The 24,016-nt window shown below is 45.0% G+C and overlaps 1 protein-coding gene across 1 annotated transcript; it reads right to left on the reverse strand.

The window, feature by feature from the left end:
* Window positions 1-24,016, reverse strand: lrp12 (low density lipoprotein receptor-related protein 12). The gene is made up of 11 exons (XM_083645576.1): window positions 23,863-24,016; window positions 22,542-22,598; window positions 21,032-21,167; window positions 20,719-20,921; window positions 14,633-14,880; window positions 12,252-12,401; window positions 10,367-10,588; window positions 5,503-5,769; window positions 4,090-4,292; window positions 3,280-3,412; window positions 1-973 (listed from the first exon to the last, which is right to left on the reverse strand). Exons 1-11 carry the CDS (start codon window positions 23,912-23,914, stop codon window positions 44-46), a joined length of 2,601 nt encoding a protein of 866 aa, XP_083501702.1. The 5' UTR covers window positions 23,915-24,016; the 3' UTR covers window positions 1-43.

The raw sequence follows: 24,016 nt of genomic DNA on the forward strand, positions 1-24,016 counted from the left end.
GATCTGTAGTCCAGACTAACATGGTAGCCTACTGGCTAGCTGGTTAGCATAGTAGCAGTAGCTCATCGTCGCTGCTCTCTGTCTTGCCTGTGGCCTCCAGACAGGCATCAGGGATCTGGGCGGTATGGACCATCCCACAGTGTTCACACGGACCGTCCCTGCCTCCACGCCCACCGTTTCCACGGTGATGGCGGAGGGCGTGGCCCGAGGTGGAGGAGGGGCGGGGCCTCTCACTGAGCGACGAGGAGGAAGAGGAGGAGTCGGAGTCAGAGGCCGGGATGAGGAGCTCCACATCTTCGTCATCCTCTCGGCTGCCTCTCCTCTCTCCTGCCTCTCCTCCTCCGCTCTCCAGCTGTCTGAGTGGGCTGTGGTTCTGGTTGGCGGTCTGGTTCTGGTTGGTTCTGGTCAGGTTTCTGGCGAAGCGATGGAAGTTATGGGCGAGGCGCTGCAGGGCGGAGGTGGGCGGGGCCTGGGGCTCCGTGGCTTCGCCGTGGTGTTCGGTGTCTGGACTCGGGGTTACGATGGCGACCGGCCCAGGGCTGGGACTGGGGGGGTACCGGGCTTCTCTGGGTCTGTCCCGGCCTCGTTCCCGGCCGGGCGTGGCCGTCGTGGCGGTCGCAGTGGTCGTCACGGATACGACGGCCTCCACGGCGCTTGAAGGCGGAGTTTTCTGGGGGAGGGGGGCGACCGGCCCGCCCACAGCCCCACCGCCCCTCTCTCTCTCCCTCCCGCGCTCGCCCTCGGTGTCCGTGTCGTCAGAATCTGGGGTCAGAATGTCTGAACCAGAGCTGCCGGTGCCGGCGCCGTCCTCTGGGTCGGCAGAGACGAGCGCGAGGGAACCGGACCGCCGCGACCGCGAGAAAGTGAAGAGGCGACGCCACAGGTTGCTATGACGACCAGAAGAAGGGAGACGCAGGGACGTGAAGCCGAGCTGAGAACGAACAGCAAGACGCAGGTTTTCCAGCACTGAAGCCTGGAGAGAGAGAGAGAGAGATTCACAGAAACATTTGTCAACATTTTGTACAACGATATTTTTGTTTTCTTAAACTCAGTATTGCTGCACTATTTACAAAACATTAACATACATTTGTAGATGATTAAGTTGTAAGTCATTCAATGTTTTTATATTCCAGCCTGTCTCTATACACATTTGTTAATCATCAACAAATGATGAGCAAATGCTTAGTACATGAAAAAAAAATCGAATGAACTAATAGCTTATAAATTACTTACTACTGAACGTTATTATAAAGTGTTACCGAAATGTTTACATATCTCCCAAGATGGCTGCTGGCATCAAAGCAGAACACATTATGGAAACGTAATAAAGTAAAATAGTAAAGCCCTGTGTCATCTGACCATTTCAGGAGCTTGACGGACTGATGGCTGGAGGTGTTGTAGTGTGTGCTGTAGTGTTACAGTGTGTGTTACAGTGTGTGCTGTAGTGTTACAGTGTGTGTTACAGTGTGTGCTGTAGTGTTACAGTGTGTGCTGTAGTGTTACAGTGTGTGCTACAGTGTGTGCTGTAGTGTTACAGTGTGTGTTACAGTGTGTGCTGTAGTGTTACAGTGTGTGCTGTAGTGTTACAGTGTGTGTTACAGTGTGTGCTGTAGTGTTACAGTTAGGGATGCACCGATATGAAAATTTTGGCCGATGACCGATATTAACATTGCTGTTATGGCCGATAACCGATATTTACCGATGTCGATATGATCTGTATAAAACCACATTTTTATGATCATCACATTTTGTACATACTGAAAAACACATGTTAACACTGAATTTGAAAAAGTTATGCATTTCTTTATTTGCAAAGCCTTTGGAAAAGCCCATAAATCATAGATTTACTGCATTATTTCATATCAATGTGAAGAATTTGGCTGATAATGATAACCGATATTAACATTGCAACATCTGACCGATACCGATATGACCGATATGTTAAAAAATCGGCCGATACTGGCCGATACCGATATGATTGCCGATATATCGTGCATCCCTAGTTACAGTGTGTGCTGTAGTGTTACAGTGTGTGCTGTAGTGTTACAGTGTGTGCTGTAGTGTTACAGTGTGTGTTACAGTGTGTGCTGTAGTGTTACAGTGTGTGTTACAGTGTGTGCTGTAGTGTGTGGTACAGTGTGTGCTGTAGTGTTACAGTGTGTGTTACAGTGTGTGCTGTAGTGTTACAGTGTGTGCTGTAGTGTTACAGTGTGTGCTGTAGTGTTACAGTGTGTGCTGTAGTGTTACAGTGTGTGTTACAGTGTGTGCTGTAGTGTTACAGTGTGTGTTACAGTGTGTGCTGTAGTGTTACAGTGTGTGTTACAGTGTGTGCTGTAGTGTTACAGTGTGTGTTACCGTGTGTGCTGTAGTGTTACAGTGTGTGTTACAGTGTGTGCTGTAGTGTTACAGTGTGTGCTGTAGTGTTACAGTGTGTGTTACAGTGTGTGCTGTAGTGTTACAGTGTGTGCTGTAGTGTTACAGTGTGTGTTACAGTGTGTGCTGTAGTGTTACAGTGTGTGCTGTAGTGTTACAGTGTGTGTTACAGTGTGTGCTGTAGTGTTACAGTGTGTGCTGTAGTGTTACAGTGTGTGTTACAGTGTGTGCTGTAGTGTTACAGTGTGTGTTACAGTGTGTGCTGTAGTGTTACAGTGTGTGCTGTAGTGTTACAGTGTGTGCTGTAGTGTTACAGTGTGTGCTGTAGTGTTACAGTGTGTGCTGTAGTGTTACAGTGTGTGCTGTAGTGTTACAGTGTGTGTTACAGTGTGTGCTGTAGTGTTACAGTGTGTGTTACAGTGTGTGCTGTAGTGTTACAGTGTGTGTTACAGTGTGTGCTGTAGTGTTACAGTGTGTGTTACAGTGTGTGCTGTAGTGTTACAGTGTGTGTTGTAGTGTGTGGTACAGTGTGTGCTGTAGTGTTACAGTGTTGTGTTGTAGTGTGTGGTACAGTGTGTGCTGTAGTGTTACAGTGTGTGTTATAGTGTGTGGTACAGTGTGTGCTGTAGTGTGTGGTACAGTGTGTGCTGTAGTGTGTTACAGTGCGTGCTACAGTGTGTGCTGTAGTGTTACAGTGTGTGCTGTAGTGTTACAGTGTGTGTTGTAGTGTGTGGTACAGTGTGTGCTGTAGTGTGTGTTGTAGTGTGTGTGTGTGTGTGTGTGTGTGTGTGTGTGTGTGTGTGTGACTGATGGCTGGAGTGTTGTGTTGTAGTGTGTGCTGTAGTGTGCGTTACAGTGTGTGCTGCAGTGTGCGTTACAGTGTGTATTGTAGTGTGTTATCATTACCTGGTTCCCAGAGCATACTGGGAAGTCCTCCACTGGTGGGATGAGGCCCTGGGCAATCAGCTGACCATAAGAGGGTGGGGCTTCCCTCCTCAGGAGTTCCGCCTCCACCCGTGACAGCTGGGTCTCAAATGACCTGCAATAACCAATCACATGGCTAGGATTGAGAAACAGGAGCCAATAAGAGGGTGCCAAATACAACAGCATGATGGTGGAACATTCATGATTGGCTGGAGGGGGTCGTGCCCTCGGTCGTGTTTGTGTGTGGTTTTGTCCGCAGCTGATCTAGCATAATGCTGGACCACAATCAGCCTAATTCTGGTACGCATTTATGCCTGTATGCTCAACGCCCTCTTGTGGTTACGGTGATCACAATTGTGGAAAAACCTATTTTATTGGCCGTTTTATACCGCTATTACAATGACGTCTGACTGCTCACTCCGGCCAGTAGGGGGCGCAAGTAGTTACAGTGGGGTAGCTTGGTTGGAAAACAGATATAATGGATGGCAAACGACTTACTCTAGCTTGTAAGTTAAGGACAGGACGTTTTGTTAGCAGTTGTGTTGAAGAGCAGACTTGACAGTTTGAAACACCAGTCAGTTTTGGCTAACGTTAGCTAGCCACTATGTATGTTACATGATCTTATGCTTGTTATTTTCTGTATGTACGTCGCTTTGGAGAAAGGCGTCTGCCAAATGAAATAAAGTAAAGTAAAGTACCGTAAGCTAGCGGAGTGAGCCCTAATACACAGTACCTCCAGCTAGGGTGACCAAACAATATGAGCGCTGGCTTAGCATCGTGCCTCTTCCTTACCTGCGTTCAAACATGCGGAGGGAGTAGAGTTTGCAGGTGCAGCCGAGCGCGATGACCAATAGGAGGCCACAGATGAGGGAGCCGATGACGGCGGCGGTGATGACTCTGGTGGGAACGATGACGGGACAGCTCTCCTCATCGCTGCCGTCCCCACAGTCATCCTGAGCATCACACACCCACGACTCAAACACACAGCGGTTGTTCTGCAGTGAGGAGGACAGGGGTGAAAGGTCACAGGCAGTTTGGCCTCAGCAATGTTGCTTTCATCCCATCTCATCTTGTGGGCAGGAAACTTGACAATAGATTTCTGAATCTGTGTCACACTTATTTGCTTGTTGCTGGGACTATTGCCCAACTGCACTGCCAAGAAATTGCGTAGGCTACTTTTCACTGTATATGTAAATATCAAAAATACAATAATAATAAGCTGTATTTAAAGAGCACTTTTCATACAAACGACAGATAAAAAAGAAAAAAATAGCTTGATATTAAATTAAGAAATACAAATTAAAAACCTACAAATTAAAACAAGGGCAGATGGAAAGGAGTAGCTGCTACTAGTATAAACAAACTGGTAAAAACGAGAAGAAAATTAAAAAGTACAAGTCAAATGACTTCAGTTAAAAGCGAAGCCATAAATAGGTTTTTAGCTGTCATTTAAAAATGTTCACTAGAGATGAAACTATATGAAAATTTCATATCACGATTGTAGTGACCAAAATGATCACGGTTATCAGTATTATCACAGTTTGTTAAAATGTGCTGATAATGTAGGTAGGTGTAGGTAGGTGTAGGTATGGTAGGTGTAGGTAGGTATAGGTATAGGTAGGTGTAGGTTAGGTAGGTGTAGGTATGGTAGGTGTAGGTAGGTGTAGGTATAGGTATGGTAGATGTAGGTAGGTATAGGTAGGTGTAGGTATGGTAGCTGTAGGTATATGTAGGTGTAGGTAGGTGTAGGTATAGGTAGGTGTAGGTAGGTATAGGTAGGTGTAGGTTAGGTAGGTGTAGGTAGGTATAGGTATAGGTAGGTGTAGGTATAGGTAGGTGTAGGTAGGTAGGTATAGGTAGGTGTAGGTATAGGTAGGTATGTATAGGTAGGTGTAGGTATGGTAGGTGTAGGTAGGTATAGGTAGGTGTAGGTATGGTAGGTAGGTATAGGTAGGTGTAGGTATGGTATTCCATAGTGCTGCATGCTTTCTTATGTGTCTGTGTTTAAAACTCTTCTGAACAAAAAAGATGCACATATTACAACACGAGTGATTGGCTCTAGATATGTGACACACACAAGGAAACAAGGTGACCATGGTCAAACATCAGCTGGTGTTTCTCTGCTAGCAGAAGAAGGGGCTTTCTGTACTGGTTGAAAGCTAAGCAGAACCACAAACATAGCAGCTGATGCTATAGGTGCCTGACCTTGCAGTGGAAGTTTCCCGGCTGGCAGAAGAAGCAGTTCTTCTCGTCGGAGCCGTTGGGGCAGCGGTTCTGGTAGTTGCAGCGGTCTGAGCGGGGGTAGCAGGCTCCGTTCCTGGAACAGGGGAACTCATCTTCCTGGCAGGACGAGCAGTTGAGCTCGTCCCGGCCATTGGGACAGTGCCAGTAGCCGTCGCACCGCTGCTGCTCCGTGTAGCATCCCCAGTTCCCTCCGCAGGGAACCTCCCAGGGCAAACAGAACCCGTCCACCTGGTACAGCACACCACATAGTTAGGCAGAGAACCTCCCAGGGCAAACGGAACCCGTCCACCTGGTACAGCACCACATAGTTAGGACTAGGGATGTTCATCAGTTATCGAAAATCGATAATTGATCGTTAAGGAATGGAATCGATCATGTGGAATTCTTATCGATTTTGTTATTATTAAAAAAATATATATATATATATATACCGTAATTTCCGCACTATAAGGCGCACCTGAGTATAAGCCGCAGCAGCAAAATTGCCTGTTTGTTACATATATAAGCCGCACCGGACTATAAGCCGCGGGTGTTTTGATGTTTAATTACCATATGTAAGGGTTCGTGCACAGAGGGGATTGTCGGGAAAGAGATGGCTGTTTGGGGAAGCTCCCATTTATTAACATTTCAACAAAACAAGCATATCCCGCTGGGGATCTTTTCTTTTGGCATTGTGAGACGCTTAAAAATCACCATCGGCGGGAGCTTTACTCCAGATGCTGTGCAGCCAAGAACACAAGTGAAATTCGTTCTCTCGTGACCTGTGGTTCTCAACGTGATGGACGATTCACCTTTCTTGTTAACAGTCCTAGTGAGAGGCAGGTCGAACGTCAAAGGCACTTCATCCATATTTATGATCTGCTCCGGTCCGATGGAATATTCCTTGATCTTTCTTTATGTGAATTCGCCGAAGTTTGTAATTTTCTCCTGGTAGTCGGGAGGGAGTTGCTGACACACAGTCGTCCGCGCCCTGACGGACAGTCCCTTTCGTCTCATAAATCTGAAACACCAGGATGGTCCACCTCTAAAATGTTCAATTTTCATTTCGGTGGCGTTTGACCTTCAGTCGGATCTGAACGGTGGACACACCTCGGCCGTCTGCTCTCTGTGTCAACACCCTGATGCCAAGGTTACGTGCTGCTGCTCGATTTCCTTCTTTCCTTCTTCTTCTCGCCGCCATCGTCGTAACACAGCCAGTGCTCCATCTTTTGAAGCATGATGTTAGATTACAACGAGCTAGTTGTGTGGCTTAGCCTTCCAAAATGTTGCCGTTAGTTTTTTAGAATGTAATACATAGAATTGGGAATGTGACATTCAATTTCATTCAGACTGTCTTTCAGGCTCAATCGCTGCCATTTTCCCCCCGGAGCGAGGGAGGAGGGAGGGTGTTTTACTGTAGTGGCTGAGAGAGCGTAGTGGCACAGTGCTCCAATCAGGTCGCGAGGCACATTTTTTGCAACATCATCCAATCAGGGTCTCGCTCTCGTAATGTCTGTCTTGCTCTCGTTCTGCCTCATACCAACATCCATAGATTTTGGAGGTCCCCGAGCGGCCGTTAGCTGATAAAATCCATAGATAAGCCGCACCGTTATATAAGCCGCAGGGCCAAAAAACGGGGAAAAAGCCGCGGCTTATAGTCCGAAATTTACGGTATATATTTTTTTTTGCGGACTAGGTTTGGGTGGAATTCATTCCTCCTCGCCCCACTCCATTGCACAGCCGACTAACGTGAAGTGGAGCTTCATATAGTCTCTAGTTTTCTGGCTGGGCACGGGCCTTTGTGCCAGCCAACAAAACTGTTTTAAACATGGGGAATTCACACCGGCATGCGCCGGGGACAGCAGAGTGTTGGAGAGGAGACACATTGAAATAAAGAGTTCATTGAGGAGAACACGTTGTCTTTCGTATTTTCTGCCATAGGCATTCATTTTGTAAAAAAAATAAAAAAATAAAATATATATATTAAAAAAATATAATTATTAACTCATTGAGTGCCATGGACGGACATGTTCGTCATTTCAAATAGTAACGTAGAGTGCCAAGGACGGACATGTTCGTCAATTACGTTTTTTGACGGTGGGGCGTCGATCAAAGCCTTCTGCCTCTCCTGTACAAATATTATAGCTATTGGAGGTCTATAACCTATTTTACAGAACCCTTAGGTGGCGACAGTGCTCTCCAGGTTAACAGAAAGGCAGAGAAAAACAGAGAATAAGTCGTTGGGGAAACGGAAATCGCATCGCATCCGTATGCATCGATATGCATGAAGCGTTTTAACGTTAGATGTGCCTGCAGCAGGCAGCAGCCAATCTGCTCCCACAATTGAGCTCCTCCATGTCCGCTGCGACAGGCTGTCGCCGACAGCCCATTCGCATGATCAGCCGTTATTATTCTCAACTGGAAGCATACAGTAGTAGCCGGTGACAAACACACGCGGAAAAAGCTGGATGTCGCCGACGCGCACCCTTCACAGTGCAGAGCAAACTCAGCAGAGAGCCACCTCCCATAAGGAGGAGTGTGCAGTTGAGGCGGGGCGGGCGGGGGGGGGGGGGGGGGGGCACGCAGTACAGCACACAACACTGACCCAGACAGACCCAGGCAGCAGGACAGGGTTGGCAAACGCAAGCCAGAATATCCGATGCCCACCAGCAGCAAATCAAGATCAGCAAGAAGCTGCAACCAGCAGCGCACGCAGGGGCCAGCGCTGCTGATTGCAGCTAAAAATATTATTCTGCCAAACAAAATTCCCTGGCCTTCACTGTTTTATTGAAGGAAATTATTTTTGAGGTGTGACTACATCAGAAAATTAGCTTCAGAGTCAGTGATGTGTTTGAAATGTTTAATTTCACAAAAGGGCCATTATCTCAGCTTCTAGAAAAAAACTGCTCTTTTTTGTTAAATCAAGCTATCTTCTCCGGCTGATAACTAAAGAACGGAAAATGATATCAATAAACCTGTTTTTGCTGATGATAGAAAAGAGTCTCATCGTTCTTTTTGCGTGTTCATTGTTTACATAGTAATATCACACAATATTCTGTGGGCCTCGAGAAATCACTGAAAAAAGCTCTGAAACTCTGGCACTGGGAGCGTCCGTTCTCCAAAAGTGGCTGGCACTCAATGAGTTAATATCATCGATAATCGATAATTGATCGTTAATTTTCCCCGATTTTCGATTATGGACATTTTTCAAAATGAACATCCCTAGTTAGGACCTTTTCACACCACTGACATGTCATGGTGATGGCACGGCATACGGCAACAAAACACGTCAGGAATGACGTCAAGTGCAAATTTACATAGTAGATTAGGGCTGGGTTCAAAAAATCGATTCTCTGATTTTTAATCGATTTTCATTTTAATCCTCGATTATCGATTCATATGTCCAGAGATCGATTTTTTTTTATTAAAAAGAAGAAAAAAAAAATATATAAACAGGCTAAAATATTATGCTGTGTGTGGTAGTTGAAACATAGTTTCAAGTTGACGTTTATTTATCTTTGTAGTTGAAACAAAAACATAAATACTGTAGGCTACATGAATGGAAATGTTTGATCATTAATATCTACTTTTAGAAATTATATAGGCTGAAATCAAATCACTGTGCATAATTGTGAAAGTGTCTTTATTGACAGATGAAAAGGCTGTTATTTACCCTTTGTCACCACCTGGTGAGTAAATATATGTGTAACTAAAACCATTAAAATTGACAACAGGTCTCCAACTTTTTTTCCCCGTGTATCTACTTGGCTGGTTGGGAACCCCTGTGTTACATAACTGGACATGTAATTCAGGGTACAGATCTAAAAACATTTTGAAACATATTGAAATCGATCGAATCGGAATCGAATCGAAATTAATCGATTCGCAACCTTGTGAATCGGAATCGAATCGATCCTTGAAATTTGAACCAATACCCAGCTCTATAGTAGATGATCTTATTTTTCTTGTATGGTAACTTTGTGTGAGGGTTTACGAGAGAGAGAGAGAGAGAGAGAGAGAGAGAGAGAAAGAGAGAGAGAGAGAGAACTGATTGATGCTTTGGACACCATATCATAATTATGATGTGTGTGGTAGGTATGAAAGCCCCCGAAGACTAGTCCACCCGGTTGCTCTGGAGGGGGGTGGGGGGGGTTTTAGCATTCAAGTTGTAATGGCCTGTTCGAATTCAAAATTTGGCAATAAAAAATAAACCGTCAAAACTCCACTCAACTGGGACACGCGGGCGACGTTAAACAAGCGCACCTCACGAGAGGCAGCTTACTCCACGCCGCGGAGCAGAGGCTGTTGGAATAGAGGCTGTTGTGAAATGTTGAGAAAGAAGAAACTACACGTTCTTTCCTGTTTTCAACCCAATGTGAGTACAAGTGTGCACTTTAGATCGTTGCTACTGTTGTCATTTGCACTTTAACTATTGTGTCATTTGCACTTTAACTATTGTGTTGCACTTTAAACTGCTGCTCTTGACTGCTTTTACAATGTTCTTTTTGTCTTATTTGTTTTTATGTATGTACTTCGTACTACGCTTCCTGCAATCCAATTTGCCCTTTTGGGACACTTAATAAATCTTGAATCCTTGAATCCTTGAATCCTTGAAGTGTTCAACTGTGAATTCAACTGGCTTGTTTCTATGAAGCAGCTGCTCTGTCTCTATCGCTCCACCATTACATGTTACGTTCCAAAACAGCTTAGTGGACAGAAATCTATGAGTCAGTAACTATTAACTTTGAATATATTCGAATGAATTGCGTGTCATTTCAAAATGTGCTCGCACTTGATTTGTGGACAAAGTGACTGTGTCGGCCTATAGTCTGTGCTGATGACACACCTGGTATGTGACGTTGAATCCTCTGGCGGCGTTGATCTTGTCGGCGTAGAAGTGAATCCGGAGCTGTCCGGACGAGGAGACGACAGCGACGGGCGCTCTGGAGTCGAAGGCGGTGAGCACCCTGAGGAGACGCCGAGGGTTCTCCTCCAAACCGTCGTACACCTTCACATAGTCGCCGTAACCCGTCCCGTCCAGCTTGAAGTCGGTGAACCGCAGGATGACCTGATGAACCAAGGAATATTTTTACGTGTCATTTTACGTGTCATTTTTATGCAGTATAGCATGAATTACGTTACGTTTCCCAACAAATAAATAAGCCACTTTATTGCATCTCTTTAAATTAATTGGGTTCTGTAGCATTGAGAATCACAGGCGGTACAAAATAAATACTAAAGATATTGATATTAAATTGTAGGAAATAAATAAATTCTGGGGGAGGTCCCTCAGACGCCCTGCGCCCCCCCATTTACACAAAGTTAGGCGCCCGTGACTGTGTTGGCGTTCAGGGTGTTTGGGTCACGGACGCGGAAAGCGGAAGTGACGGAAAAGCCACCGTCGCTTCCTCTTCCGCGTCCGTTTCGGCTATTCGCTAATAACGTTAAAACTGCATAGAAGACGTCAACTCGTCTTACAACAACAGTGGAAAATTACTCTAAAGTCGCGGCAAGTTGACTGTAAACAGTGGAGCAGCAAAAGGAAGTGACGGTGGCAGGAGAGGCGCGCTGTACAGGAAGCTGGGAAAAAAGGTAGGGTCATTCCCAGAGTCTATTTTTTCAAATAAAATTGTGAGCGGGGACCAGAGCAGTACCGGAGCGAAAGTTGGAGCCACACCGATCAGGAAGTGTAAACACAATTGGAACTTCCGATTGCGTTTACACTTCCTGTTAGTCTCTCAAGCCACACTGTCTCTTCTACAGAAGGTGAATAGAGAGCCGCAGGGATGACGTATTTTTGTAGTCAGAACGCAGAAGTCCCGGACTTCCTGGTTCTTCACTGTTTCTGCCTATGGGATTTTTTAATGGGTTTTTGCTGCGATGCTTCAAATACGGTCTCTGGGCAACGCAAGATTAATCAAACGCGAACCAGTGATCAGTCGGATAATCTTCACACATGAGGACCACTTTCATGAGCTAAGCTAATCCAGAACTACACACTGTCGCATAGGCTTCCACATCACGTCAGCACTCAACCTGGACTGTTGTTGATGTGCATTGATTACCCCGGGCTGAACAGGCTGAACCAGGTGAGGGAAAGAGAATTTCCGTGTTCGTCCTTTGAAGTGGTGACGTTATTGACGTATATATCCCCATCGACTCAGCAGTGTAGTCTCATTTAGGCGTTTGCTAGCTAGCCGCCCTTTTAATGGCACGTAAAAGCTTCAAAACTCATAAAAGTGGTCCTCATGTGTGAAGATGATATTACTAAACACTGGTTCGCGTTTGATTAAGCCAGCGTTGCCCAGAGAGATTATTAGAAGCATCGCGCCAAAAACCCATTCAAAACTCCCATAGGCGAAAACAGTGAAGAACCAGGACTGTTAGCATCGATGATTTCCGGACTCGTTCCTGCGGCTCTCTATAGGTTTGTTAGAAATAACAGTGCCAACACACATCCGGCGCTCTGATTGGACTAACTCTTCTTCTTTTGTTTTGCGGGCAAGCTAGACTCTGCTGCCCATATCTGCTGCCTCTTGCTGTTAGACGAGTACTGCATGTACACAATTGGAATTGTGACTGCAGCCTCTCAGCTTGTTGCGTACTTCAGAATGACAAATGGTACCAGCGTACTTTGATGTCATGTCTGCTAGGAACAATGCGTGCAGGACGTCAGGTCTGCAGCTGCTGTTGGGAGACAGGTGAGTCCGGGGTCACAGGACAGGTGTTACCTTCCGGTGGTCTCCGGTGTCGATGAGCCAGGTGCAGTTGCTGCCGGGGGGGTAGAAGTCGGGGTAGTTAGGAGAGCTGAAGGAGCCGTAGAAGTTCCTCAGCCACTCTCCACAGGTCGGAACATCACAGTCGATCTCATCTCCGAGGTCCTACAACACACACACGCGCACACACACACACACACACAATGAGATATACTGTCTATTCAACTACATGAGATATGTGCTCTCATGTTGGTGATGCAGGAGGGGGGGAGGGGGAGAGAGAACAGAGAAGGAGAGGTGGGGAAAGGAGCAGGGGAAGGGGGAAAGAAAGAGAATGGGTGCCATGCTTTAAAATAGAATGGATGCCATGCTTTAGAAAAGTGTGTGGGGGGGGGGGGGGGGGGGGCTCGGGAAAGGGAGGAGGTGGGGAGGGAGAGCAGGGGGAGTATGAGAGACTATATGGAGAGAACAGGGAAAGGAGGGCTAGCTGACACAACAGTAACAAATTACAGTAGTAATAATAATAACACATCGAACAATCATATGATAGATTAGATTCCCGGCTCCTCCAGTCTGCATGTCGAAGTCCTTGGGCGAGACACTGAACCCCAAATTGCTCCCGTTGGTGTGCCAGCACCCTGCGTGGTAACCTGCCGCCATCGGTGTGTGAATGGGTGAATGTACCTACTGACTGTAAAGCACTTTGGATAAAAGCGCTATGTAAATGCAGGCCATTTACCATTTACCATCCGAAAATAATATATTTTGTCGTTCACCACCATTCATATTTTTTCAGACGATGGTGCGCGTAATGAAGCAGGAAGTAGCTGTAACGTTTTGCTTTCTATCGCAGTGCTTCTCAAACTGTTTCCACATCAAGCACCCCTGAACTGACACAAATTAGACCGCGGACCCCCACCTGTCTCCCATCTGATAACATTCTTGCTTTCAGATGTTTTATTACAGAAAGTGTACGAAACCCATGACCAAAGCAGTCATACATTCTGCCATTGTAATAATAATAATAATAATAAGCTTTATTTGTATAGCACCTTTCATACATGAAATGCAGCTCAAAGTGCTGGACATGCAAGAAAAAGACATTTAAAACAGGAGTAATCAGACCATAGCAAAAGAGAATACATTAAAACCAATTTGTAGACATGGAAATAAGTAAACACAATAAGAATGATAGTATAATTAAAATAGAAGTAAAGAAATAAAAGATAATAAAAGAAATAAAAGATAATAAAAATAAGAGAAATAAAAATAAAAATAAAAATAAAATAGACAATTTATTTATTGTGTTACATATGGATGAAATTATAGGGAAAATAAATAGTCTCCCTTTTTGCTATGGACCCCCTCGAATCCTCCCAACCCCTGGGGATCCCCGGACCCCACTTTGAGAACCGCTGCTCTATAGGGCAGAGGCGCGTGACGTAAGCACGGGTGAGGAGCGCTTGCATTGTGGTCCAGTACGACAATCGCGGCTAGGCTAGTAGCAGCCACACCAGTAGCAGCCACACCAAACTCCATTCATCTGGAAATTGAATACCGCCGCCAGAACATAATTTCCAAAACTTACAAATCGTTACACGCCACTCTCCAATTCGGCATACATATCATCTCCCAAGAAGCACTTTGTGAATGTAAGATCTCATGTTTGGAAGTGGTTCACTCTGTTGCTGTACTACCGCCCTCCACTATGTATTTTGCGGGTAGAGCGATGTGGGAATCACCGGCCAAACATTTCAATATATTTGGAATGTGTGCTTCTCATTGGAGTATGTGTATGCCGAATTAGAGACATGCTTACAAGTATTCAGAAAATGTTTGTTTCCATAAAAAGTCTCAACTTGTACGTCTAAACCGTAAGTCGCCGACTTCAAAAGCCTCGACGCGAGACTCATTCATTCTTCATTCAGAGTCTTGAAAGAGCTCCCCGATAGCGAGTTGCAGGCTGTGCTAAACTGGCCTTACGCTACCTACACGTTAGCAATCACAATACAGCAGTACCTACCTCCCACAAAATGTTGGTATCTGAAGTTTAGCATAATCAGTATTCCCAAATAATGCATAGTTTCCAATAACGAGCCCTTATTCACATGCCAGGCAGACTCTAACTAGGTCACATAATGTATCTTGGCCGGCGAAGTTGTAATATATCGTCAAGTCATGTTGTCTTTGGGTCATTTATAAATGATGAAATTATTTATGTTTTTTTTGTAGATTTTTTTTGTGCCGCTACTTTACATTGGAGTTCATGGCGAGTGGCACTAGTGTACAGGCGTATATTGTATTTACCCACAATGCCTTGCGTGACGTAGTTGCCCCAGCTCTATTGGGCGTATGCCCGAGCAGCGTGTAACACAGGGGGGAACAGGGACACCTACCTGGCAGTCGATGCTGCCGTCGCAGCGCAGGCTGTGGGGCAGGCAGGTGTAGATGCGGGTGTAGCGGGACAGGCAGGGGAACTGGTTCAGGCTGCAGGGCTGGAAGGAGAAGGGCGAGTCCACACACAGGTCCTCGTCTGAGTTGTCTCCACACTCGTCCATGGAGTTACAGCGCCACCAGGAGGGGATGCACTTCCCGTTGGAGCAGTGGAACTGGTCCACATCACAGCTGGATGCCTCCAGCTTACCTGTAGTGATCACACACACACACACACACACACACACACACACACACATATAAAGTGGAACTGAACCCGTTCGTCACGTGCATAATGAGTCCGTTTCAGACTGAAAACATAGTTTGTCTAAGATGACAGGTTGAGAGGCGGGTCATAGTATCATGTCGATGATTTTATTTGACAATTCTGGGGACTGGATTGGGCTTTGGCCAATCCTGGCGTGTTCCGCCTCCAAATCGAGTGGGATTCAGTGTGTTGTGGCGCTCCCCTCGGGAAGAGCCTTTTGACGGGAGGAGTGGAGCTCAGCGACCCGCAGGCAGCCAGCTGCCTTCGTGTTGCCGAGCGGAGAGTGCAGCACGTCGGCCTGGAATCTCCGAAGTGCGACCCCTGACAACCAAGCTCTCGGCTGCGCGCGCCATTATCGCTGCTGTAACGATACGATATAGAGATGCTGCGATCAAGATTTTTCAATTCCGATCCGATTTCGATATTTTAGCTCAAAACCGATCCGATTCCGATCAAATTTCGATACCCGATTCGATACCGATTTCGATCCGATACCGATACAGCACATATTTAAGTCTCTCTATGCTGTCTGATAGCTAGCAGGCAACAAACATTTTTAGGGTTAGGTATGTATGTGTGTGCTTTGGTAATATAGTATGTAAACAATTTAGTTCATCTAATTCATTTGATGTAAAACTAAAACATAACAATCAAATTAGGGCTGGGCGATATGGCCTCTAAAGAATATTGCAATGTTTTTCGGCTATATCGCGATACACGATATATATCTCGATATTTTTGAAATCTCTCATAAATGCTCAATTTAACCCTTCAGGGTTCATACACATTTTGACCAATGGATTTCCATGACTTTATCATAAGTTCTTAACCTGTATTTTATGCACACCTGGGGTAAAAAAGAAGAAGAAAGAAAGGGCAAATGTTGTGAGCAAAGATGGATTTAATATTCCATAGCTCTGACCTAAGCAAATCTGACATCACTATTGTGATATAATATTTTTTTTAGTAAAGTGTATCACTCAATAGTCATTACAAAAAATAATGGCTTTTATAGAACCGAAAGCCTAGCTGCTTAGTCTGCAGATAAAACATAAAAAAATACATTTAGACTCTTATTGGCATGACGGCAACATATAAGCGGTCTGAATTTTGCATGGGGCCAGTTCTATAGTGAGGCATGGAAAGCCTCACTATACGCCATCTGTGTCGTTTCACTTTTGACTGAAAAATGATGCCTGTAGTCTAGATTAAAGAAAATACATGTATGTGATGTTGACAATTATGTAGGCTATGTGCGCATTCGTTTTCCTTATAGATCATGAGTGCTCCGCAGCTAGCTACGTTAGCTTGCATGTAACGTTAACGTTAGTTGATTTTGGAGACACAAACCCTGGACGTTACATTTTGAGTAGGCTAATGCATGAGGTTCTCTATGGTTTACGCCAGCTCTGGGAGTATGAAATGCTTTAAATGCGGGGGTTTTGGTCACAACAAGCTTGTGGAGCGCTTCCCTGCAACTAGATAGCCTAACCAGCTAGCTAACGTTAGCCCCGTTAGCCATCATCACAACAACTAACGTTAACGCCAAAACAAATCTGCTGCCTCATCCCCACGTTTGGTTTAGCGTAACGCCAGCTCAGACTTTCCCCTAATCTCAGAAACCTTGCGGGACATGTCTTGCAAATTGCAATAGTGGTTGTTTCTGTCAGCCACACTGGGGGCAGCCATGTTTTGCCAGTCTATGGTGCGGACGCGTGATTTCGAATCGCACATAGGTTAAGGACGGGTGTGTCTGACGTTTTGGCCCTGGCTATCAACGCGGCCTCTGTGTGCTGCTGCTGCTGCTGCATGCTGGATAGAAATCCTGGAGCGGAGTCATGGAATGGAGTGCTTATATCGGAGCCTTGGATCGGTCATTTTCGCTGGAATCCGATCCGATCCGATCCATGTTTTTTGGCTGATATCGCGCCGATATCCGATCACATGATCGGATCGCAGCATCTCTAATACGATATCCCTGGAATGCAAGTTTTAACGAGCCAGTTACATTTCTTTGCATTCTTAGAGATTATAGTTTTTGTTTTTTGTTCATGTTTCTAACAATTGGCCAAGTTAGTAGTTAGTTTATGGGATAGGAATTCTGCCAGATGACAGGCACTAGGCGCCATTTTCGACTTCATTTGGAAGAGAAAATTATCCAGAAATGAAGATTTGATTGACAGCTGCATGTCGTGATATGATTGGCTGAAATGGGGTCGAAATTTGATAGTACTGGCCTGGGTGACGTCAGCAAACTGTAAATTACTGTTATCAATGAAATCTTGAAAAACGAACTTTTGATGTGAAAAAGTGTGAAAAACTAAAGAAATTAGATTGTTGTGATTTTGCATACATCATTAAATAGGTGCACTGCATACCCAGGTATTTGAACTAAAAGAAAAGAAAAGTCATTCTTGGGTTCAGCTCGACTTTAAAGATTTATTTACTTATTTATTTTTTATTTGTGTCATAGCTTTTTTAAATTCTCAATTCCACGATTCGTCCATGATTCTGTTATCCCAGAAATGACAGGGCTTTACTGTCATGCTGCCATCAGTCTGTCTCTGGCCCGCGCCAGGCCTCCTTCACCTGACCGGGCCTCCTTCACCTGACCGGGCCTCCTTCACCTGACCGGGCCTCCTTCACCTGACCGGGCCTAACCCTGACATCAGTCATCATCACTAGAGGGGTTGATATGAAACACTGTCTGTCTGTCTGTCAGTCAGTCTCTAATCTGGGATTACATCATCATTGTACTGACTGTTAATGCCTGTTATGAAACAGAGAGCCAGAGGGAGGTGCTGAGTGGAGCAGCAGGCAGCTGCTGTAGAAACCAGTAGAAGACTGTGGCTGGGTTCTACTCAGGGACAATATATTTAAACTATAGAACATGCCAGCCTGTCTGCTTGGTGATATCAGCGCTAGATTGGGTACCGAGCTCGCTACTTTTAAGTAGGAATGGGGGATCGAGACCCGGGAAGGACCCGGTTCTCAAAACACAAAAAATCAATCGGGTCCGAGCTTATGGATACTGGTATCGAGTAGGGATGGGCATTTCTAGCAAAAACACTATTCGAAAATTCGCTGGCCAAAGTTGACTTTTAATCGAAATTCGAAAAGAAAAAAAATGTTAAATTATTTTCTTTTTTTTTGTGAGTGAAATGTTGCATTGTCTCCCCTGATTCTAAGTCTAAGGCTTTATTAATTAATAGAAAAAGCTTCTGCTGTGGATTTTTAGCTCAAACAAGCATTGCACCACTGAAGTAAAGAACATGTTACATGACATTGACATTTTCGAAAATAAAAAACAGTTTTGACAATCATGAGTGGTTGTGGTTCATTAAATATTTAGTAGGCTCAGGTCTGAGTGCCAAAGGGGTGCCAAAGTCACCCCCTCTCCCTCTTCATGGGATTTCATCCGCCATTCATTTTTCCATAAACCTTGCTTAAAATGCTTATAAAAATTGTTTTACTTGCTCAAACCAAGCGATTCGACTATACTTAGAATCAGGGGAGACAATGCAACATTTCACTCAGGATTTCTTTTTCTTTTTTTTCACTCATTTTTTTTTTTTTCGAATTTCGACTTTCAATAATAAAAGTCGACCTTGATAATAACAACGATTATTCGAAAATTTGAAATTCGATGCCCATCCCTAGTATCGAGACCAGCAGGTCCTATAACATAAATGTATGAGTCGAGAGATGAGAGTCATGTCATTTAAATCAAATCACTGGGACACAAACAAACCTTGATTGTCTAAAGTTTTTTTTATTCAATTGGATTTCCTGCCAACCACTGTTAAACTCAATGAAACAATAGAAACGCATCGGTAGTGGTATCGATAAAGACTCGGATTGCTAAGCAGTCTCGAAAATGGTATATCAATACAAATCAACGATCCCCATCGCTACTTTTAAGGGTAGCGACCAAATGACGTTGATGCTACCGAGTACCTGAGAGTGGGCGAGAGAGTAGGGAGACAGAGACAGAGAGAGAGAGAGCCTACGAGAGCGAGATCACATCCTCCTTGCAGCTCTGTTCAACACAAGAGCCCTATTTGAAACCGTTCCCTATTACAGAAATAGTGGACTTATAGTGTGTTTCAATTCTCAACTGTTCATTTGATTCACTATACAGCAGTGGAATTCAAATAGGGTAGCCTGATTTTGTTTTGTTTTTCAATCACCACACACAATTTAATACTACCGCAGATGATTAGGGTCACTTGCGATTTCTTTTATTTTTTATTTTTAGTTCCGAGTTTGAAGTGATCATCTCTAAGATTTCAGCTTTGTTATCTTGGGTGACACCTATGGCGATGAGCGGTAATTGCAGGTGACATCCAAACTGTTGCATTACGTGACATTACTAATGTCACATAATGTCACTATGTACTGCAAAGGCTTCCATCAATGGACCACATAGCCTCAATCAACATTGTGAGTGACTCTTAATTTTATTTTTTATTTAGAAGAAAATCTTTGAGATTATAACTTTAAATCGGGATTCTGAGAATAAAGTCAGAATTCCGAGTTACTGTCAGAATTTTGAGAAAAAAGTTAAGAGTTTTGAGATCACGGTCAGAATTCTGTGGGGAAAAAGAAGCATACTATGTGACATCACTGACGATGTCACTGATGATATTATCGATGGTCTACGGGAATTTGAATGTCTCGGGTCCCTAGATTTTTGTGATGTCAAAGTAGTGTCACAAGCCAAAAAAGTTTGGGAACCCCTGCTATACAGACCAGTGTTTCCCCTACCATTCTACAGGCCTGACGGGCCCACCAGGCGAACAACGCCCCCGCCAGGCCAGAAGAGGAAATGCAAAAGAAAAAAAATCTGCTCTCCCCAAAATTTCAATAAACCTTTATGGCATATTATTACAATACAATAATACTGGTGATGACAGTTATAGAAGATGCCAAATCATTCAAAACAATAAGCATTTTGCTTTTAGGAGCATCGTGCGCTGTTCCAAAACGTGTCAACATGTGTCGTTGCCTGGGAAACGCACATCCCATAACACAACTGTTCGCATCGCATCCCATAATAGTATGAGGATACTTGGGATGCCATTGCGAACATAGATGCGAACAGGTTAGCTAAAAGTTTAGCGTCGCCAGCGAGGGCCCCCCACCGTTGCGGTCGGGGGGTACATTTCGGAATCCCTCCAGGCCTGACATTTTTTCTAGGGGAAACACTGCAGACTGATCATTCCCCAAAAAGTTATACATATACATACTTTATATGATAAACACATGGGGAATAGTGAGTGAGTGAATGAGTGAACGCGGTGTTTCCACTAGGAAATGTTTCAGGCCTGGAGGGATTTAGAAACGTACACCGACCACAACGGTGGGGGACTTTTAGCTAACCTGTTCACATCTATGTTCGCAGTGTCATCCCAAGTATCATCATACTATTATGGGATGCGATGCAAACAGTTGTATTATGGGATGTGCGTTTCCCAGGCAACGACACACGTTGACACATTTTGGACCAGCGCTGCACGCTGGCACAATGCTCCTAAAAGCAAAATGCTTTTTGTTTTGAATGATTTGGCATCTTCTATTACTATCAACACTAGTATTGTTGTATTGTACTAATGTGCCATAAAGGTTTATTGAAATTTTGGGGAAAGCAGAAAAAAAATCGTAAAAAAAAAAATAATAATAAAAATATCTGGCCTGGCGGGGCGTCGTTGGCCTGGCGGGCCCGCCAGACCTGTAGAATGGTAGGGGAAACACTGAGTGAAGCATTGCCGCTGGCCTCACCGGTGATGTAGGCCAGTCTGAAGCCCTTGGCGGCCTGGTTGTCATCAGAGCGGAAGTGGATCCAGACGTGGTCCTGGGAGGAGATGTAGGGCGGAGGCAGGGAGGAGCCGCACACACGCAGCCCCTCCAGACTCCTGTAGCTGCTGAGAGACAGCCAGTCTGACGAGCAGCGGTGAGAGCCCTGCAGCTCAAAGTCCTGGAAGCTACAGGGAGAAAAGCACTGTTCATTTCATTCAGGGGTGGGGTTAACTTGTTCCTCATATGCGCTCCAACGCACTAACACCACGGCAGGGCTGTGTGTGTGTGTGTGTACCTGATGGTCACGGTGTCTCCGGGCTTGGCTCTGATGCTCCAGCTGCAGTTGAGTCTGGACGGGTACTGGAAGGGCCAGCCAGGGCTGGTAATGACACCGCTGGGCGCCCGCAGGAGCTCCGCCCCCTCACCACATGCTGACACACACACACACACACACACAATTAGCTGCAGGTGTGGATAACAGACCCTGCTCTGTATCAGGATTGGAAGGCCTCTGATTGGCTGCCTGGTACACTGCTCTGTATCAGAAGGCTGGTGATTGGCTGCCTGGTACACTGCTCTGTATCAGGAAGGCCTCTGATTAGCTGCCTGGTACACTGCTCTGTATCAGGAAGGCCTGATTGGCTGCCTGGTACACTGCTCTCACTGTATCATGATTGGAAGGCCTCTGATTGGCTGCCTGGTAGGGCATAAATCGATTTTGAATCATGTTAATGAGCGTTACAGCAATATCAAGGCTTAAAATTTGGCAGGGGGATTGCGAGATTCGCGCATCTTTTTGGAAATTCCCGCATATTTTCAATTTATAAAAGGGGGAATAATCCCGCAATGGTTTACGCCAGGGGTTTCAAACTCACGGCCCACGATGCCACTTGATATCAAGTTATAGTGAAATCAGGCGCGCACCCCCGCTCGTTAAACACAGAGCGCGCTCCTGAGGCGCTGCCGAGCCGCACTTCACACCAGGGTTGCCAGATAAATGTACATAGATGTGCAGTTCCTTGGGTGGTTTTGTGTGCATTTTGGCGGGTTTTGAACTCTTTGCGCTGGAAACCGTCAGCGAACCCACAGGGCCGTCTCCGCCGGCCAAAAATAGTGGTTAGATTAATCGAGAAGAAAATAATCGTGTAGGACAGCCCTATTATTATTATAAATTTTTTTATATATTTTTTTTTCACATTTTAAATTTTTATAGAACACAAACAAGACAAAACAAACAGGCTCAGACACAGGGGAAAGAAATGAAAAACAAAACAAAAAATATAATCAACATTACAAAGTGGTGCCGCCAGCCACCTAAGGTGCTTATGTTATGTTCTGTGTTGTAAACGATATACCTGGGATCTCACTCAAGGGGTCTATGGGAAGCCAGCCGGGTGAGTCACCCGTCACCCCTAGCCTCGTTGAGGTAGGCTAAAAACGGATCCCAGATAGTTATACATTTTCTAAGTGCATTGGTTCTCAGGAACCTAAGTCTCTCCATGCGTATAACAGAGGTCATGTCTGTCAACCACAATTGGAAAGAGGGTGGAGAGGGAGATTTCCATTCCTTCAGAATTTGTTTTTTGGCGACAGTTGTCCCCAGTGTCAGAGATTGTTGCACAGCTGTAGGAAAGTTCAGAGAGGACTCCGAGCAGCCGAAGATGGCGAGTTCTGCCTCCGGCTGAAGGGCCACCCCGAGGACAGCCCTATTATTGATCTACATGAGTTTATATGTCTCAACGCCAACATGACCTTTTTCTTTTTGTTAGAACAATAATATCTATGTGAGTGATGTGTCGCCTCACCATTGGAGATCCCCGACACATAGACATTGTCATTCCTCTGAGAGGCAGCAATGCATCCTGGGGAAAAACAAACAGTGTTAGGGACAGATAAGATACAGGATGAGGAAGAGTTCCAACTGACTGACTGCTGTTCATTGATTCATTCACTGACAGTAGAAAACACAGACCATCCTGATCATGTGACCTCACATTCTGTTTTGCTCCACGGACAAAGAGTATTGAAGGCAAGAGGCAAAGTTCATTCTTTTTTTTTTTTACAACAGCGCTGCCGCTGTTTTGGCCGACGTTTCGGAAACGATATATTGTGCAGCCCTAATCACGATGGCTATTTGGGTTGACATCGCACATCCCTAAAAATATGTTCCCGTCGTTCTTCGGAGTGGATTTGGCGATGCCGATTGGCTGATGGAGCTGGTCTGTCAAGGCAAGTACTCCCGCCCACTGAAATCGATATGGACGGCTAGCAGTCCAGATGATTATGTGTGGACGTCGTGGAGTGCAACAAAATGTGAGATCATGTGATCAGGAGGGTGTTACCAGGCGAGAAAACACATCCTCTGATTAGTGTCAGCAGTGTGTGTGTGTGTGTGTGTGTGTATATGTGTGTGTGTGTGCGTGCGCACACGCTAGCATGTTCCAACAGAACACGTCTGACATGTTCATACACACTGAACTATGAGCCTCCAGTCTTTCCAGACAGAGGCTGTGGTGCGTTGCCACACAATCTAAAGTTGGTCAATGTACACAGACATACAGAAATCTAACTGGATCTGAATGTGAATGAGACATCGCTTCCTGTCTGTTACAGTCTCTGCTGTCGATAGGATTTTAACGATCAAAACTGCAACTTTGTGTCAGAAAGTGGACAGGTCACAGCCTGATTCACTGCTGTATCAGAGAGACAATTTACACCTGGCGTTTACATGTGGTTTCTGCCATCAGATTGCAATCACAATGTTTTATCACTTGAAAGTACAGGTGTAAACACCACCAAAACGCATTGAAGAAGGATTGCAATCTGATCGGCCAAACCACCTCCGGAGGTGGTCAGGGATGCATTGTGTACACATTGAACACATGTGTAAATGCAATGTGTCCTCCCAATCTCGATACAGCAACTGTATGCGGATTGAGAGACAGGACACCCACATGCATTTTCTGTTTTCTGCCATCAGATTGCAGAAAACGCATGTTAACGCCAGGTGTAAATGGCCTCAGAGGTTCAGTATTAGATCAGATCTACATTAAACCTGACAGCAAGGCTTATTTTCTCTCTCTCTCTCTCACACACACACACAGCAGCTTATTACATAGTACTTACCAGTGAATAGGAGGATGTGCAGGTAGATGCTGCAGACTGGAGTGACGGCCATAATAATAATAATAATAATTTCACAAGAGACCAACAATCTTTCAAGGTGTATTTATCCAAGCTCAGTGAATAGCAGCTGGTGATGTTCGAGTTGACAGACAGC

This window comes from Poromitra crassiceps, assembly GCF_964638095.1.
Source record: "Poromitra crassiceps genome assembly, chromosome: 11".
Lineage (NCBI taxonomy): Eukaryota > Metazoa > Chordata > Actinopteri > Beryciformes > Melamphaidae > Poromitra > Poromitra crassiceps.